Source organism: Xylocopa sonorina, chromosome 10 (genome assembly GCF_050948175.1).
Source record: "Xylocopa sonorina isolate GNS202 chromosome 10, iyXylSono1_principal, whole genome shotgun sequence".
Classification (NCBI taxonomy): Eukaryota; Metazoa; Arthropoda; class Insecta; order Hymenoptera; family Apidae; genus Xylocopa; species Xylocopa sonorina.
This window is the reverse complement of record NC_135202.1, coordinates 5,616,399-5,635,896: the sequence shown is the minus strand read 5'-3', so window position 1 is coordinate 5,635,896 and position 19,498 is coordinate 5,616,399. Positions and strand designations below refer to the sequence as shown.

General features: G+C 45.4%; 1 protein-coding gene across 1 annotated transcript in view; it reads left to right on the top strand.

The window, feature by feature from the left end:
* The window catches only part of LOC143427818 (uncharacterized), a 42,225-nt gene extending 23,794 nt beyond the window's left edge, over window positions 1–18,431 (top strand). Inside the window, exon 3 of the mRNA XM_076902285.1 lies at window positions 18,098–18,431. Coding sequence (XP_076758400.1) covers window positions 18,098–18,150 — 53 coding nt within the window. The 3' untranslated portion in view covers window positions 18,151–18,431. The remainder of the gene's footprint in view (window positions 1–18,097) is intronic.
* Window positions 18,432–19,498: the final 1,067 nt, after the last annotated feature.

Here is a 19,498-nt window from a genome sequence, read left to right as displayed (position 1 = left end):
TGGTTCGAGTTTGTAAGAATGAAGATAAATTAGTGGAAGCTTGTGGAGGGATCGTAGTCTTGAAAATGGTCCCAAACTTTTGGCTGATAGTGTATTTGCGTGCGATATCGGTTTGAGTTTTGTCGACGGAACGGTTCGAAATGAACACACACGGGTACGTGTGTTTGTGAATTGGAATGTGGTTGGAACGATTGGGTGTTATGCGATGGATTGGATTTGCCCGGCTTTTGTGTTTTCTATGATCGGTGGATGACAGCGTGATTTGTATAGAATTTGATTTCACCCTCTGCAACAGAGTTTTCCTGCCCCGCGCTAGACGAAAAATCGTTATTGATTATGGTTTTCTATTCTGATAGGAGAAATAGTAACTGGTAATTGCTATAAATAGATCGACTGGTCGCAAACCAATTCTATAGTTGTTGGATATAATAGAACAGTAATGGGCACTAAATGAAACAAGAGTTGTGAAATATGGATACGCGCAGCATGTTGCAAAGAGTTCGATTTGTTCCATTGTCGGTGCTGCGGGGGATTTTTTATTATTTTTAATAAGATTTGCTATTTTATTTTCGTATACTGGTTTTCTTTACCAGATATTTTTGTATCGAAGCAATAAAAGAAAGAGAGAGAGACAGAGAGTGGTGTAGAAAATAGAATTTCTTAAATCGTAGATGACAAAAATGAGAACCTCGAGTCTCTTGTTCGAAGAAATCCACAAGCACGATCTTTCCTCGAACAAGTTTTTTACAGTACAATTTTATTTATAACTTTTGACGTGCAACAGTATTATGTTTTCACTGACGTCACCTCTCTCTTTCTACCTGACCGATTTCTATTCGCGCGCCGCTCTTTCATGATCCTATTATTCAAAACTCGAAGCTTTTCAATTTCCACGATGCCGAGTATCGCTTCCTGTTACCGTATCCCTATTTTTAGACCCAGACTTGCTCGCAGACTTGCGTTCGCTTCGATTTCACAATCCTCCCAGCACTGCGCTCTATCGATTTCTATCGATCTGTCATGATCCCTGAAAACCACTTCCTCGACCTTCCACTGTAGTCTTTCGAACAATCACTGTTTCAATTACGAATTCAACACTGTTAGAACCGAATCATTAATGGTCCACGTTATTTATTGCTTCCAATAATTACATTCTCGCAAATATTTAAAATACAAAATAAACTCGATTAGATATCGTCGTTTTGGATGTTCCACAAAAGAAACAGCTGCTTAGACCCAGTCGACAAAGTGTTAGAAACTGCTGTATGAATTTCAGCGAGGCCATTTTTCAACGTCTGGCCGCGTCGTTCGCACGCATGATCGTTCTCTCGCGTACGCGAATGCGTTTCGCGGGAAGAAAGTTGCCTGGCCGTGCGACCGGGCAATCTCACCGGCTACAATGTCGACGTCTATCGTCGATGGATGAGCCCGTTCAATTTAAATATTAAGGCCCCGGCCCGCTCGTAAATCCCGATCGCGGCGCATATTGTGCGCTTGCTGGGAGGTCGGCCAGCGTGGATAATCCCGCGGCGTTTCCATCGCGCGTACGCGGAATAACGCGTCGTTAGACGCGGTCACGTTTGGCACGTTGGCGATCGCGATGATCGAACGGGCGCGTCGCGATCCGGCTTTCTCGACACGTGAGCGCGGAATTAGACCCGTCCGGGCGATAAATTAAACGGGCGTTGACGCAGGACCGAGGGTGTCACGTTGGTTACATTTCAGAGTCCTCCCGGGGACGCCCAGGGGGCGAGAGCGACGAACCTCGGTCGCGTTTCGCGTTTTCGATGTCTAAAGCTTGCGAGGTTCGCAGTTTATTCGATTTCTTTGTACATCTGGCTTTTATTTGAGAAATTAGAGTGGAATTGTTTCGAAAATTATAGCAGATTGATAAGAGGATCTGTATTGGGGTTCGTAGAGAGACAGTCGAACTTGGGGATGATGAAGAATTCTCGCAGAAGCTGTTCGAAATCCACTTAATCCCTGAAGCAAGTCGATAGATCGAACGCATTTGAATTCGATCGGCGCGCCGTAGGTGTTCGTGCCATAAATTATGCATCGGCGAGGATATTGATACGAGGAACCGATGGGACCGCACGGTGATCGAGCGATTAGGCGTTCCGGGGTTGGCGATTTCTCGCGATGACTCGCACGCGATCGCAGAATTAGCGACCGCGCGATAAATTAGCGCGCTCGTATAGAGACGTTTCGTTGTCACCGTGACAAACGAGGCCGCATCGGTTAACGTTGCGACGGCTGCCCCCTCGGACGGCTTCGAAACCCTCGCGGAACGTGTTGTGACGCGAGAGGAACGCGGTGCGAATAACTGGAAACCGTTCCGCGGTTGAAACGGTGAATCACAGCGTTGTTCAGCGTTTAAACGCGAACGGGGCTTTCGATTTCGTTGGACAAACTGAGAAATCTTAAACGAATCTAAAAATAAGAGACAATCCTGTTTAAACTTGAGGAAATTAATCGATATCGTACTTTTTCTATGAGTCATTCAATATATTAGTGAAACGAAAATCCTCGTTCTATAAAAAATTAAAAAATTAAGACTAAACTGAGCTGATGTACAACCTCACGTGGACTGCAAATAGCAGCTTTGCATATCCGGTCGGAGAGCAAGGGCCATACGAAATAGGCACCACCCGAGCCAACACCCAACGCACCAAAATGCCCCTCGAGGCATTCACAATCCTTTCGATTTCCTCTTTTCATCCTCGAGCATAATACAGCGGTAGAACGCGCGGGTCCATTTCGTGCAACGGCACAATCAGCGTCCCTTTGTCACGGTGACGGTGGCCCGTGTCTTCGTGGCCCTTTTTTTTTTTCCACGGGGGTCAATGTTAAACGTTGTTCCCGCGACGGCATTCACGCGGACATTGATTAATGCCGCGTTGGTACACGGCGCGGGTCACTTCGCCGCCATTAGTCTTGCCTCTCGTCTTCATTATAATGTCACGGGGCTAATTCCGCAGGCCATTTATGCCTTTTTACAAGGTCCACCACCATCCGCGGCCGCCGCCTCGTACAATGGCTACGCCTCGCGTGTCCTGCGATTCGATTTAAGGGCGGCTGCGCTTTTTACAGGACGCGCGCACGATCGATACGTACCTCGGACAATCGATTTAATTGTCCGCCGGCGCGCTCCCCAGCCTCGTGCACGACGTGTGTGTAATTGCAAATAAATACGTTGCCTGTCGCGTCCCTTCACGCTCTGTCAGCGATTTTTCCAGCGATCGATATATCTTTTGGCTCGCATCGCGTCCCTTGTAGGTGTTCCTCGCCTGTTCATCGTTGGAATTATTGTGTCGAGGGCGCGCCAACGGATCTTCCTCGTCGCTGGTTCGTTTCAGACATTACGCAAGGATAATTGTACGTAAGGATACGTAACGATATTCGTAACAAAAAGTCACGAGTCTCGAACGAGCACGCGCGACACGGCGGCACGTGCTTCCATCCAGCGACACCACTTTCTCAACCCCCTCGACCAGCAGAAGGCATCGATCGATCTGTTCGCCGGCAAATATCTTTTTTCTCCTCGCGCAGCGCCTTCTGATCATCGAAAATAATATTTAAGCGGCGGCGCCGCGTTACCTTGTAACCTTCGCCGAGGATTCGCCTTTAATGTCGATGATTATCCGCGGCGCACTGCTCGGGGATTATACACCCGGGAGAATTATAAGCTCGACGCAACGAATCTTCATCGAGGCTGATTCGGTTGGGCCACCACCGCCGCGAAATCAAACCACGGACACGTGATCGGCGGTCTCATAATTTTTCTCGTTTAATAAGAACCCGCGCGGCGCACGTGATCCTCGAGGGGGAGATTCCTGGCCACGAACTGTCTTCCTCCGGTGCACTCGATGGTACGCGAAGATAAAAATGTGCATTTAAGTCTTCTTTTCCTTCATTATCGTCGTAACGATTGCGAGGGTTGCACAGCGTGTCCCGTAATAAGCGACACTGCGAATAATGAATCATACTAATAATCTCAATGGAGATATGGGACGCTGGTTAAGGTAAATCTAGAGCTCTAGGAGCGTGCGCATGTATTTCTAGTTTTTCTTTCATTTTCTTATTATTGCTTGGTTAATCGTTTTGAAAAAAGTGTCTGATTGGCAGCCAGTCGACCAGAACGTGATCAATGAGTCAGAACACACAAGGTTTGAATAAAGCGAGTCCATTAGACGCGTATCAGTTCAAGTGTGTCACTTGATGCTTGACGAAGTGGGTTATAATAGTTGCAATTAGGATCAGGATGCTATTGACAAAAGTCAGACACGTGTTGCGTCGTTGATAACGATCGCGTAGACGATCGCGAACTTCTATGCGAACGCGTATTTTCTATGAGAAATCGATGGAATCACGGCACGGTTATCAGTGATAGCTGCGATGCGAGCGGACTGGGCGCCTCGTGTTTCCTATTCTACCTAGGGAATTACCGATTCGCGCCAACAAAGTGCAGGACGATGACGCTGCGCTGAAACTCACGGCGCTAGCTGACGTAACGGTTCAGGTGGCACAACGACGGTGAAAAAAGGAGCAGCAGGGTGCTGCAGGCCCGTGATGAATGCCCGCGACGTGCTGCTCTGTCTCTATGCCGATCGCGCGATGTAATGTCGCGATAAGTCAGCACAAATGTCGTAATTAGCTTGTACGCATGCGAGAGATCTCTCTGCATGGGTTTTTTCTCGACCAGCACCCGTGCTGCTGGTCCGTGCTCCTACTTGACGCGTTATTTGTAACGGCTACAACAACGCCAGCCTCCGGAAGTCACTTTGCGTTGGGTCAGCAGTTGAAATTCTTAAACGTCTTTCTAGATAAATTAAGTCAACCTGCGATTTTCTTTTAACGATTATCTGTTCAGAGGCTGCAGTAGGCTTCGAAGTACTCTTGGAATCAGGGTTAAACAGATACGCATTGATAATATCGTAAATCATCGATCAGAGGGGAACTTGTATACGTAACGGATAGATCTGTCTCGTGTGTCTTAAAACAGCATTATAATTAAGACAACGGCTACAACAACGCCAGCCTCCGGAAGTCACTTTGCATTGGGTCAGCAGTTGAAATAGTTAAACGTCTTTCTAGATAAATTAAGTCAACCTGCGATTTTCTTTTAACGATTATCTGTTCAGAGGCTGCAGAAGGCTTCGAAGTACTCTTGGAATCAGGGTTAAACAGATACGCGTTGGTAATATCGTAAATCATCGATCAGAGGGGAACTTGTGTACGTAACGGATAGATCTGTCTCGTGTGTCTTAAAACAGCATTATAATTAAGACGCGGGAAGGCTGAAACACGAGAAAAACCGCGGCGACTGGCGGCGGGTCACTTGACCGCGGCCTCCGCCGCGCGGCGCGGAACAATGTTAAACGCTCGTTACCAGAACGCGTGTCGTAATTCAATTTCACGCTTTCCTGCTCTCCCTCGCCGCGGAATGTTATCACGTTCCCATCGGGGAACCGATAGTACGCGTACGCGTAGAGACCCCGGTTCGCCACTTCGTTGTGCGTCGAGCCTATTGTAATTTCCGTGAGAGCGTACCGTTACGCGGTTCCTCGGGGTTACCACCCGCCATTGCTCGAGGATGACGGTCGAAGCGCAGTCAACGACTCGACTGCCTCAGATCGAACTGTGAACGCGTGTTCTTTCATTGGTGATGGATTTTATTTGTAACGTGGAAGATTTAGAGATGGTCTGTTGAACTTCATTGTCGCAAGTGTGGAAGCCACTTAAAATGGACTCGATTGGTGTTGGCTATTTTTCTCTACGCATTGGAGTATCATAGTTTTAGTTAGTTTGTCTGTTTTTATACATCGAGGAGGTAGGATCGCGATCACGTGAATGGCTCGCTGCCGACCATTTAGCCGTAGCGTCCTATTACGGCGAAATTAAATATTTGCTACTCCGCGACTTTACTTTCTCGTGGCGCCAACGAATTTGCCTGCAGCGAGCCACGGTCAACATTGTACTCGTGGGATTCTCGGAAAGACTCCTCTACATTTCGGATAGAAACTTGCTTTGAAGTCTGAAAAAATTCCACAACAATCATGTTCAACTATTACATTCTTTAATGTTAAATCTAATTAATATTCATCTGAACGAAAGCAGTCTCAAGTATTCGACTGGAAAAGAAATTTAATCATTCCTAAAGCATTCTATCGCACTTTGCTAGGATTGCAGAGAATTTTAAATGCTAGCTACCCTTAATCGAAGGAAGACAGAACGGTTCCACAATGGCGAGGCGAGGTTAGGGCCGTTTCAATTGTCCCGCAGCGGTGTCCGCCAAGCGAGGACCACTCGCGAGGGTACTCGCACGCGAAGTGGCGTGTCGCGCGGTCCTCGAGATCCAATATTTGCGTACTTACCTCGAATTCGCGTCAGCCGGGCGGCCGGGTGCCTCGTCCATCAGGGGCCGCGCGACGGCGACCTTGGTTTTCACCGCGAGACGCCACCAGGATGGCCCCTCGAGGATGGCGGAAAGAGGACACTGAACTCGAGGCTTCAACCACTATTTACATATTTGTTTCGCTAAGTGAAATGCCGTGTTCACGGCTCTATATTCCGATTCCTGTTTCGAGGTTCGTTTTTTCTTCTTTTTTCCTTTTTTTTTTCTCCGTCCGTATAAACCCGCCTCGTGGAACGCGCGACGCGAGCTGAATGATTCCAGCGGTACCAGACGGCCATTTCGTTGATGGCGCGATGCGAATGCGACAATGGGACTTTTTTGAATTTCGCGAACTAACAGTGCATCGATTCGATCGTGTAATTTCTTTTCTCGTCCGTTGCGAGTTTATTTTGTTCGTCTTCGAATCGATCATTCAGTCAATTGAGATATCAAAGCGTATGTAAGACTGGAGATGTGGAGTCGTGGAAAAATGTTCGCAGAGAATAGTGGTTAGAACGATTTTTCGTCAGCCGTATCGTTGTTCGATATCCGATGTCCCGTACTTTCTTTAACAAATTATATGTAATACAGCCATTTCTCTTGATTTGCGAACTCGATTGAGATCTCGGCAGAAGACGTGAAATCCGATCTCGTATATTCCACCGTAAGTCTCGCGTGCATGAAATTGCCCTGGCTATCGATAAAAGCCGCCGTACAAACTTCCTGGTTCGCCACATTTCTCTATGGTTATCTAATTTTTCCTTATCGAAACTGGCGAACAAATTAGACCCCTCATCCTCAATAAAGAAGTCATTAATCGGAAATTACAGACTCTAACCGTATTCATCAGGGGATATTAACAGAAACGAGAAAAATAAAATGTCCAACGCGAAGTAAAAATAATAAGTTGTTCTCTCCACTCTTTTTCGCTTTCATTGCTCGTTTCGTTTCGCGATTACACGAGAAAAGGAGCACGGTAACTCTTCGCCACGCTACAACCGCTCGATTCGTTCAATTAATCGATAATTAATTGCTCAGGATACTTAAACCAACCACAAGTCCAAGCGACCAAGTCCACTACTTGAACAATTTTTCATTTCGATACCAAAGCTTATCTTTTCAATTTTACAAGGCTCGCGAAGGCTTCGTTTAGCGAAAGTTATGTCACCTTCCACTTGTTCGTATTCTGGGATGCCACTCAGTGGCACTTCGAACGATCCTCGAATTTCTACGGACAACGACGCGATGGAAACTCCTCGCCTACGAAACGAGACGAGGCGGATAAAAGTGCGTAGACTCGCGCTGGTTAACGCTGACAAGCAAACGGAATTACTTTCACGATATCAGGTGGCCGGCGTACGGGTGGAAATAGGCGCGGCCGGAAATGTCAATTTCGAGCGGAGCTAATCCTCGCTGGTAATCGAACTCTGAACGCGGGTACCGCGTGTTTCCACGCCGCGCTGCGCCGCGTTTCTTTCGCCGTCAAATTCAATTTGAGCGAAGTTAATCGTCGGCCTTGTCCGCGGATAAACGAACCGTCGCGGTGGGTGATGTTTATGTAAATCGAAAGAAATCGCTGGGAAACGTCTGTTCGCATACCGTTGCACTTGCCATTGCTTTTCTTTTCTACTGCCTCGTACACGCTCGACGGAGAAGTTGGGCGCATTAACGGGTCTCGATTCTGTTGCTCGTGTTCCTCGATTGATTAAATCCACTGGTGTTTACTTATCGATCGTTTATTACCGCGATTATTTGAAAAATTAGCGCACGCGCAGGTTGCTAGCTGTTATTAATCATTTTTATCCTGTATCGCATTATCACGATTATATCGTTATAATTAGAAGAATGATTGAGATATCGGATATTTTCTACAAGAATTTTGTATAATTTACTCGATTGAATTTGAAAATGTATATTTTTAATTTTTACGAGAGAAATAAAAATGTTTGGAGCTGGTAAACAAGAAAACGTAGGAGTACAGAAGTAATAATCGATGCTTCAGAATTAATGTCTCCTCGTTGAGAGGAGCTTTCGATTTAGTCGTCGTTAAATCGGCGGCTCTCGAATTTGTCTCGGTAAATATCATTGCACGAGCGTGGAAGTGAAAACTGTGCCCGTAGTCGCATGCAAATCGCGGAAGCCGCGTGCAAACGCGTTAACAGGCTGGACAAACAAATATTTCCGTCAAAAACAACGGTGGAGGGCCGTAAATCATTAATATGCTAACTCGCGCGCGTCGTTCGTGATGTTCCGCTGTGGTGCCGACAGTTAATGAGCCAAGAGGTAGTCAAACACTTGTTAATCCCTCGAAACAAAACGCAATTAAGTCGCGATAAAGGTAAAACCGAAAACGTAACTTCGATCGACGCGTAATCCCTCGTTTCCACGCGCGATCGAGACGTACGAAGAAGGAGGAGTACAAAAGTGCTCGTCGAGGGCTTCGAATAATCGATCGCGATGGAAAAACCGCGGGATCGCGATTGAAAAGCAGAGTAACTCGGAAGTGCACGCGTGTTGCTTGATTAATAGATCCCTATGCGGCGTAACGTTGCGTGATAAATGATAGATTCCTAGAGACTTTCATTTAATTTAATTAATCATCCTCTTCTCCGTGCTGAACTTTTACCAAATCGTTATGCAACCGACACTTAACTGATTCCAAATTTTTCTGACCGGTCTCAGTGCGCGATCGTTCGCCAATTTAACCAGTCGTGCTAAAGCCTGATTTACGCGGCGCAAAATTTATCAATATCATATATATACTTCAACTAAATCACTATTAACATCTATATACCTACACAAGTATACTTATAATATAATTCTTTCATTAAATCGTAATCCAGCGAGTTTTTTAATATACCATGTGCTTTAATTAAATGTGAAGATCGTTCGCCAATTGAACCAGTCGCGCTAAAGCCTGATTTACGCGGCGCAAAGTTTATCAATATCATAATTACTTCAACTAAATCACTATTAACATCTATATACCTACACAAGTATACTTATAATATAGTTCTTTCATTAAATCGTAATCCAGCGAGTTTTTTAAGATTCCATGTGCTTTAATTAAATGTGAAGATCGTTCGCCAGTTGAACCAGTCACGTTAAAGCCTAATTTACACGGCGCAAAATTCATCAATATAATATATACTTCAATTAAATCACTATTGACATCGTTATACGTACACAAATACACGTATAATATAATTCTTTCATTGAATTGTTATCTAAAGAATTTTCTAATATACCGTATGATTCGATTAATTATGAATTATTCGACGTTTGCACGTGGAAACGGGCTTTAACCTTCTCTCGCGAGGCTATCCGGCAAAGAATCGAAATTACGCGTTTATTGGGCCACCACTTGCCGCGGTTTGACTGATCGGCGCGCGAGCGAAAAATGGTCGTGAGAAATGGACACGGATATGGACGGATGATGGGGCGATTAATAAGTTCGAAGCGGAGCGGCCGATGAATAATAGATTGCTCGAGTTTAAAGTACTCGAAGTACGAACTTTCACCGTGCTCGTGGCAAAACATCGGCGATAAGCTATCCGCTCTCGAGCTACCGGTCTCTCGAAGGGTTAACGAGGCTAAGTGACGTCTTTCGCGATTAGGATTCGCGCGGAGCGAGTCGAATTTGTCGGCGACGCCAGCGAAGACCCGAGGTGTTCGCGACGGTGATTTACGAGTTTGGATGTCGGCCAGCAATCGCGATGATTCCTGATGAGAAGACCGCTCGCCTCGGGTCTCGCGAGAATTTTTTTCAACGGCATCGAGACACCCTCTCCTTCGCGTTTATGCAAATCGGGACAAACATGCGGCTCGATGCGTTTAAGTATGCGAAAAAGTAAAGTGAAAATACGGCACGAAAAATTATACAAAATCGTTGGGACGAAGTATGGATTTTAATATCCGATGAGTTGATAAATCTGTATTTAAAGTTCGTTGCAGTTAGAGAAATTATACGTTTTTCGGGAATTTGAATAACAAAAAGAGGGGAGTGAACGGAGTATGTAAAAATATGCAAAATTGCCAGAATAAAGTATAAGCGTTAACGTTTATCGAGAACGAATAAATTTGTATAGAAAGTCATAGCGTGGAGAAAAATTGTATTATATTTGTGAATCAGCTTTTATTTGAATTCACGCAATTTGCGAAACGAGTTTGTGGAAGTCTATTATCTAGATATCTGTGTAAAGTTTATAGATGTGTTCTTTTTAGCTGAATTTAAGTAGTACGAATATAACTGGAGAAAATAGTAAAACAAACGCTTAACCGATTCGTTTTAATAGTAAGTAACAAATGAGAATGAGAGACTGATAAATTGACTTGATCGAAGTATCATTACCTGTATCTCTAAATAAAGTCTAACCGTTTCTTATTTTAATCGATCCTGATGGATCGTAACCAGCCGTCTATCTGGAGTTCCAGTTACTAGCTTTCTAAAGATCGATGTCTTCGAATTTTGATTGCTGTTTGATTCACTGGCTAACCTGATTACCAGTCGGACGTAATTCACGCACGATCGTCGAACGATTTCCTCGTCCGCTATTTAAAGTTTCAATTCCGATTTATTTCCAATCGTTAGCAAATTGATTAACTTTTCGCCATCTAATTAGGGTACGCGTAATCTTCACTGCATTCGCATTATATTTTCTTCCAATTTCCATTTTAAAGATCGTTCTCTCCCCTCTTTACATAATTAATAAATATAAAGGAGAGATCGGAGAGAAATTCGTGGATTTGGTATTTTCAAAAATTGTTTAATAAAATTATAATTACATTGCAATACAATTAACTAAATAACGAGTGCATAGCGCATAGCACAAAAGTGCACAACGCATAGCGCAAAAGTGCACAGCGCATAGCGTAAAAGTGCACAGCGCATAGCTCAAAAGTGCACAGCGCATAGCTCAAAAGTGCACAACGCATAGCGCAAAAGTGCACAGCGAACGAATCACGCTCGAATGCTCCACGCACTCCACCCTTAGTCGCACCGTCCGCGTCGCGAACGCAAGAAATCAGGCATCCCCCGGAGCATTCGAAAGCGACAAGTGTCGCCAGCGTGTCGCGGGCCCTCGCGAACAACAAACTCCAACACGAGGCCCCGTCGCGTTCCCGATAAGCGTGAAAACGCGGATGGTTCCATTAACGCGGGTGCTTGAGGCCCGCCTCCTCACGGGGGCATCGAAAAAATGTCGAGCAGTTCGCGGGAACGGCGTACACCGTGCAAACACCAACGGGGACGCAAACGTTTAGTACTTGGAAGCACTTGTCGGCCCTTGGCCAGGCCCCGTCCATCGGTAATTCATCTGTATACGCACCTGTACACGCACTCCTCCTCGCAAGTGCAAATAAACGTCGCACGAGGCGGTACTAAACAGTTGGTAGACGTTTGTATCCCCCGTCGAAGTACGTGAGGAGGAAGCGTGCTCGGGTCGCGTCGTCTAGGTTTTCAGGTAACGCACACATCTGAGTGGAAAGTTGGACAACGGGTAAAGGGGTTTCCGTCTCTACTTTCTGGGCCACCGCGACCTTTGCACGTTTGCTGAGATTCGAGAGAGTCTTAAGAAATCTGAGAACCAGACGAGATCTTTTATGATTCGTCGTGATTTGATAGACAAAAAAATGTCTCAATCATTCAAAGCAAATATTTTGCGAATATTTTCCAAGACATTCACGCATCGTCTGCAAGAACGTCTTCAAGACGTACTACTTTATAAACGAAATTATTCTCAAAAAGTCGATACTATGGTCGTCAGGTCCAAAAGAAAGGTTCATCGTCGACGCTCGTGCAGGTCTCCATCCCATGGACCCTCGAAACCTCCCGTTAGGTAATCACAGCGCGAAACGCCAAATACATTTGAAAAAGAACATGGCCAGCGGCGTCGAAGCCTCGTTCCACCATCGCACACGTGCCCGAGAACGACAATCGTTGACATATCACGCGAATAGACAAGCGCCCAACGCTCTCGTCCTATCTGTGGATTTTATCTGCGAGCGACGCCAGCCAGCGAATGGATGGGTTCTCGCGAAAGGAGACGAAGCGACGGCGATAGTTGGCCACGCATAATTAAGAGATTACCAGTCGTGTTCTAATGGCGTGTACCAGGGGGTAGGTTCTCGTGGAGCTAGCTAGAGGTCTCGCAGTCTACGAAGCGATAGCTGTGATTGATCGCTTGGAACTGCTCTCGAACGTCTCTCGAATTTTTCACGCGAAGCGTTTTATCTTCTGACGGCCTTCTGACACTCGCCACTGGAGGGACAGCACCGTTTACAGTTTCCTGAAAGTACCTGATGACCTATCCTTTCCAATATATAAAAGTTCTGACCCGTCCCTAATAAAAATGTCCCAGCGTCTAAGGTCTGCTAAGTAACTTTACTGATGAATCCACTAGCAGGTCCAGGACGAAACGTTCTTCCCCTCTCCTTTCCTTCCTTCTTGCCTCTTCCATTTCTATAGCACACTGAAGCATTTTCGCTTCAATTTGTTCTCGAGGTTTTATTAAACACGATGAGTCCTCTCTTCAAGATGGATATTTAAAATTTTGAGAAAACATAAGGAAAAATCGTTCAACGAAACGAACGACACGTCGATGTACGAAACTGTCGTCGAGCTAATATTTAACCTCTAAACCGAATCTCGACTCAGGTTAAATAACCCAGAGGCTCCTTTAATTTTTTGAAGCGTTTGATTTGTTCTCGAAATTTTATTAAACACGATGAGTCCTCTCTTCAAGATGGATTTAAAAAATTTCGAGGAAACATAAGTAAAAACCGTTCAACGAGTCTCGCGACACGTCGATGTACGAAACTGTCGTCGAGCCAATATTTAACCTCTAAACCGAATCTCGACCCAGGTTAAATAACCCAGAGGCTCCTCTAATTTTTTCAAGCGTTTGATTTGTTCTCGAAATTTTATTAAACACGATGAGTCCTCTCTTCAAGATAGATTTTTAAAATTTTGAGAAAACATAAGGAGAAATCATTCAACGAATCTCGCGACACGTCGATGTACGAAACTGTCGTCGAGCTAATATTTAACCTCTAAACCAAATCTCGACCCAGGTTAAATAACCCAGAGGCGCCTCTGTAAAAGTCCCGCGCGCTAACGAACCGTATCAAGTTCAATTAGCACCGAAGCGCGAGATCCGCGGTTCACCAGCGAACCTGCTGCTCGCAGGCCCCGCGTCTATCCGACGGACAAATCGCGCTGCGAGATATCAGCGATCCTAGGGAGCGATAACCAGTCCGCGAGATTTGTATTCAGCAGACACGAACCCGCGCGGGGGCTCGCGTTACCACCGTGGCAGGATTTCGCGTGGAGAGGCACCGCGGCGATGACGAGGGCCGAAAATAAATCTGCGGTTCGGTACGCTGGACGTGGCTCATTTCGTTGGAATCCCTGTTAATTGCCGGCAAACACGCTCCCCGACATGAGAAATTCCCTGGCGCCGGCTTGTTGGCACTGTCTGGCCAGAAAAACCTGGGCATGCACCGTGCCCGAGGTGCAGACGATCGTCGAACACGTTCAAGTGGAGGGAAGTCGCTCGTGGCTCGCCTCGAACGATTCTGCTGTGAATGTAGCGGCCGATTTTTTTCCCACCGTGAGATTCTCTCGCTCTTTCTCTTTCTCTTGGCGTTTCGCAGGACCCGGGTACGTTCAGATCGCAATCTATTGGCAAATTGATAAGCGGATACACGTACATTGTTGCGAGCGAAAACGGTCGCTTCGACGCATGATCGTACCTTGGGATTCCTCGGATAGCTGCGAGCGAATTCTTTAGAAGAGAATCTGAGGATTCTGGAGTATGACGCGAATGAGAAATTGTGGGTAGGGATCGGGCATTGGCTGCTGGAATGAGACTAATTGCGCGGAGTTTAATCGATTCGGAATTTTATAGAGTGATCGGTATTTCTGTTGTATGCGCGCATAGGCAGCTTGGAAGAATGCGCAACACGTTCGAAGGAGAACTTTGTTACTTCAATCCGATTGCTTCGATGAAAGTCTCAATTTATGCTGTTGCAATTGGTGCATTGAAATACAGAGAATTTTATTTCTATTATTTTTCAAATTGCTGAAGATAATATCAACGTGGATCCAATTGAATTTGGCATTAACAAACGTTAATCATCTACGCGTAAAACCAGCAGATGAACGATTTATCCTTTGGCAATCGTCAGAGTTTGAATGACACGCGTTCAGCAACGATTTGGCCAACCAATCCTGATTCGTACTCGCTGGGTCAGAACGCAAGCATAACGGAGAACTTCGATTCACATTATTCAACCTCGCGTCGAGAGAATCAGTATCCACTTTTTATACGTGTCTGCGTGTATTTCTGAACGCGTGTGAAGCGAACTTCTGTTGGTCTTGTTCAGATTCCGCTCGAAGCCATCGCTCGCGACTCCGGAATCGTCCCTTTTCGCGGCCGAGGTGATGCGAACCTGCAATTTCAGCTGCGTATTCGCGCGGGCCGTTATAATTGACCATCGACCACCGTTGGGCTCTGTGTTGCATCATGTACAGGGTGGAACGTTAAAGACGTCTCGTTGGGTGGGTGCATTAACGAGATCGGGGCTGCGGATGCATACTCGAACGACTGGTACTCGCTCTTTCACGGGTGGCAATAGTAATACAGTCGCGTGGCTCCTTTTTTCAGACACGCACCAGCTGTTTTCAAAGTGTGAAACGATGTAACCGTCGGATCGATAAATGGAGTTGTACGATCCTCCGCGACTTGGCAGGGTTCGAAGACATCCACGCACACTTCACGCGCAAATTAAATAGAAATTTGTTTGCCTTTTAAATACTCCAACGTGTACTTTGCATTTTTGTATATTATTACGTGCTCTCTGCTTGTTTGCACGTTTCCATCTCGATGGCCCGTAACATTTACCAGCAAGGCCACCCTTCGCCATCAAACGTCACTCTTCTTCCTTCAACCACCCTCTCAGTATCCAAACGTTTCCAAATTCCACCCTCTGAGCGAAATATCAGCGATCGCCAAGACACCCTCGTCGACGCAACGCGTACATTTCGCGAGTACGGCACTTACAACGCCCCGTGTCTTCTGGTTTCGCTGAATAATGGGAATAACGCTCGCGGATAACCGGCGTGTGGCTTTCTAATGCCGCGGCGGCAGCCACGGCGGAAGGATACAGGTGGCTGCGGCGAACAATGCTCACGACGCAGCGGCCACAATGGAGATCATAATCAACCGGTCGACGTGTAATGACTTATGGTCCGGTCGTCCACGCGGCGAACAATAGATCGGCCACGGAGATGCTCGCGTCGGGAAACCGCGATCTCGGCTCGCTCCACTAGCTCTACGAGACGCCAGCTGGAGAACGCTGGAGAACAGACGGTTCTGCTTCTTCGTTGCGCGGTGGTTCTTCGAGATCTTCGAGAGAGTTCCAAGGGAAAATTGGGCCGAGTGATGTTTCCTGGAAAATTTTCAATTGTTACGTTTGGAAATTGTGAGATTGATCAACTGAGGAGAGTCGCAAATTTTCATTCAAGTTATTTGGATTATCGTGAACAGCATTTATTGAAGCTAGGAGTCTGAACGTTCTGGATGTATATTTAAATAATTATTTTAAAAATTCTGAATGCTTGAAATTAGAAGCTTGGAGACGGCAGCTGGAGAACGCTGGAGAACAGACGGTTCTGCTTCTTCGTTGCGCGGTGGTTCTTCGAGATCTTCGAGAGAGTTCTAAAGGAAAATTGGATCGAGTGATGTTTCCAAGAAAATTTTAGATTGTTACGTTTGGAAATCGTGAGATTAATTAACTGAAGGAGCTTGCAAATTTTCATCCAAGTTATTTGGATTATCGTGAAGACGTTTGTTGAAGTTGGGAGTCTGAACGTTCTGAATGCTGGAATTATTTCGAGGATGAAGATCTTTAATATTGAGATAGGTTGTTATAAATTTAAATAATTATTTTCAAAATTCTGAATGCTTGAAATTAGAATGTTTGCATCAATTAAGTGATTCTCTGTTTTAACTCTTCTCTACTTGGATTATTCTTGATCATCCATAGCGATCGATTAAAAAATCGTTTACAGAGTAGCATAGGAACGTGGCAAGAAACATAGAAACGGCACCACGAATAGAATCGATTACAGCCACGGTAAACCTAGAAACGATAATCCGCAGGAGCGCCGGTCCCATTTTTTCTAACACGTGACCCCGGTTTATTTAACTTCCCCCGACAAAGTAGCGATTCGCGCGATCGATCAACAAACCCCGCGGCATTACGATTCACCGATGTTTATCCGTCGAGAACGTTCGATCGAGGGAGATCCCCTGCGCCAGGTTTCGATATTCGCGCACGGAATGGGGCGTTCCGTTCCATTATCCTAACGATCGGACGGAGTTTGCCGGAAATCGGCAGGCTCTCGCGTGTTTATTGACTCCGCGGACGCGTTTAGAAGTTCCAGAGGAAGCTAAAGCATCGTTCGATAGCTAATTTCCCCGTGGAAATCTGATCGCGAGTCTTCTTCATCGATTCCTTCGCAATTTTGCAAAGAAAAATATCAACTATTCGCGTAGCATCGAAAGAAATGTATCGTTACAGTTATGGTTTTAATAGAAGCTACTGAGACTTAACAAAAGTCTGAATAACTTTTTGTCGAGATATTTATCTGTAAGAATATCGATGTTGACGTTGAAGATGAAAAGATTTTTGAGATCAGAGAATCGAGGTTTCGTGGAATTAAAGGGAATTTGTTGAAAGAAAATTAGAAAGGAATGACAGAATTTTATTAAGAATCATGCAGAGTAATTTAGGACACTGAAAATATGGGCGATGATAAATGCAGAGATATAAAATGGTAGACGATCAACGGGAGTTTAGGTAGCGGGATAAAGATGACTCGAACCTATAAAGGTTCTACATCAGTTCAGTCTGTGAAGTAGAAAGCGAACACAATGATGAATACTTTGGAAAGTAACTACCAGAGAACAATCAGATCAACTTAACTTAACGTCTCAATGATTCATGGCTCCCAGAGAGCTAGTTATCATACGTGTACCCACCGCGGGACTTTCGTTTCTGCTGCTTTCAATAATTTGTGAAATTAGAAACAGCCGCATTTTTCCTGGCCGCGGATAAAAGTTCAATTTCACGGGGAATTTATTGCTTCCTCTCATCGGGGTGTCTTCCGTGCCCGCAAATCAGACGCGAGACAATCTAAACACCTTTTCCTTGCGGAAATAAAGCACGCTTCGATCGATAATTTTACAGACCGTTCTCCGTATTCCAACACCTGTCATCACGTCAGATTTTATTTACCCTGGCTCTATTTACAACCCCAAATAATCCAAAATTCTTTCAATTCCCTAATCTACGAATCTGTTCCCACGATATTAGAATAGAATTTATAAAATAACTGACTTGAACAAACGTGAAATAATTTTGGGAAGATAGGATACATCTATGCTTATTAACGAGGAACTTTTTTAAAATAAAAGCACGTAATTACAAAAATAATTCTTTATTGCAGTTATTAAATTAATAAATTTGTATGACATGGATATATAAAATAAGAAACATAAAAAAGCGTACACATATGAAACACAAAATCGTTTCAGAACGTATCGTAGGTTCAAACACTACTCGTACTAACGAAGACAGATACAAAGCAAAAAGAGTAGACACGTATGTAATGCAATATCTTTCCGACTGTTCCAGTGAGCCGAGGAACACCGCGGATAATAACGGAGAGCCACCGAAACCAAGATTGATGATCGAAATCGCGGCAAACGTGGCAAAATGGAGTTTCATCATCCGCACGGAGCTTCTGAATTAGGAGATGCACGATTAGCCGGTAGAGACGGCTGGCTGGCATAAAGGCAGCTGCGAATGCAGATGAGAACCGGCTGCTCCTTTCCATTCTCCTTGCCTAGCTCGATCTACACCATCCCCTTCGTAATTTATAATTCGCCGTGGACAGACACAGCAGAGGGCGCCCGTCGTTCGTTCCTCGTAATTAAATCTCCCCGTCCTCGGCCGTCTCGTTCGATGGGACGCGAGGCCCTCCATCATTTCCAGGTATGCGCCTAATTCCATCCCCAACAGCGATACGCAGCATCTTTTGTCGCTGGTTCGTTGCCTGCGACCTTTTTATCGTATCGCTCCGCTCTCTCCGTTTCTTCATTCTATTGTCCGCTGTTTATCGCGGTGCTGAGTGGCCACGGATCGTGTTTACGCGTACGCCTTGGAATGCGCCACGCTTTTAATTACGCGAATGCATGTATATTCGCTCGTGGCGGCTATTTTTAGATCCCTTCTGGAAGTTGTCCGACGTCACTGTTCGGAGGTTTTTCGTTTCGCACCGAATCATGGAAATGATGCCATCGCTGAATAGGAGTAATCCAAGCGACTCTGAGAACTGATCCGTCTCTGATTCAGAGTCGGTAGTCGCAATTTCCTCTTCTTTGTTCTCTTTTCGTTTCATTTCCCTTTGTTTTCCTGTTTTTTACTTGTCTTTGTCTCCTCCGTTTTCTTTCTCTCATTCTATCGCTTTTGCTTCTTTTAGCTTTCTTTCGTCCTTCTCGTTCTTTACTTTCATCCCCCTTTTCTTCGTATTTTTCTTCAACTTTATTCGTCTCTTCTAAGATTCTACAAATTTTTCTTTACTGTTCTTCGTTGGATTCTAGAAAATGCCACTGTCGTAAAATTTAAGCGTCCTCAGACAACTTCCACCCCCTTCATCCCCATATTTATATATGGGGCACCCTCAAAAAGATGAACCTCCGCAAGCTCACAGAAGTTAACGATCGCTCGCGAGGCGTTATTGCCAAAGAAAGCCGGATTCCGCGTGTCTACAGCGTGGCATTAATAAACCACAGCAGCAGTAGCAGTCGCGTCCCATGGCCTTAAACAACTCGAGCCTCTAACGAACAGCCGGGCTAAGCCCCGCGTCTCTTAATGTCCCTCTGGTAACGATCGTTAGAGGGCCCTTTAAACGTCCTGGAATTAAGGTCCTCGCGACGTGGGATCACCGAATCCAGATGCGACTGCGACTCGTGCAAATTCGTGTGCCGTGCACGCGAATCCTTGGACAAAGCGGATGATCTCCGTGAAACGTGT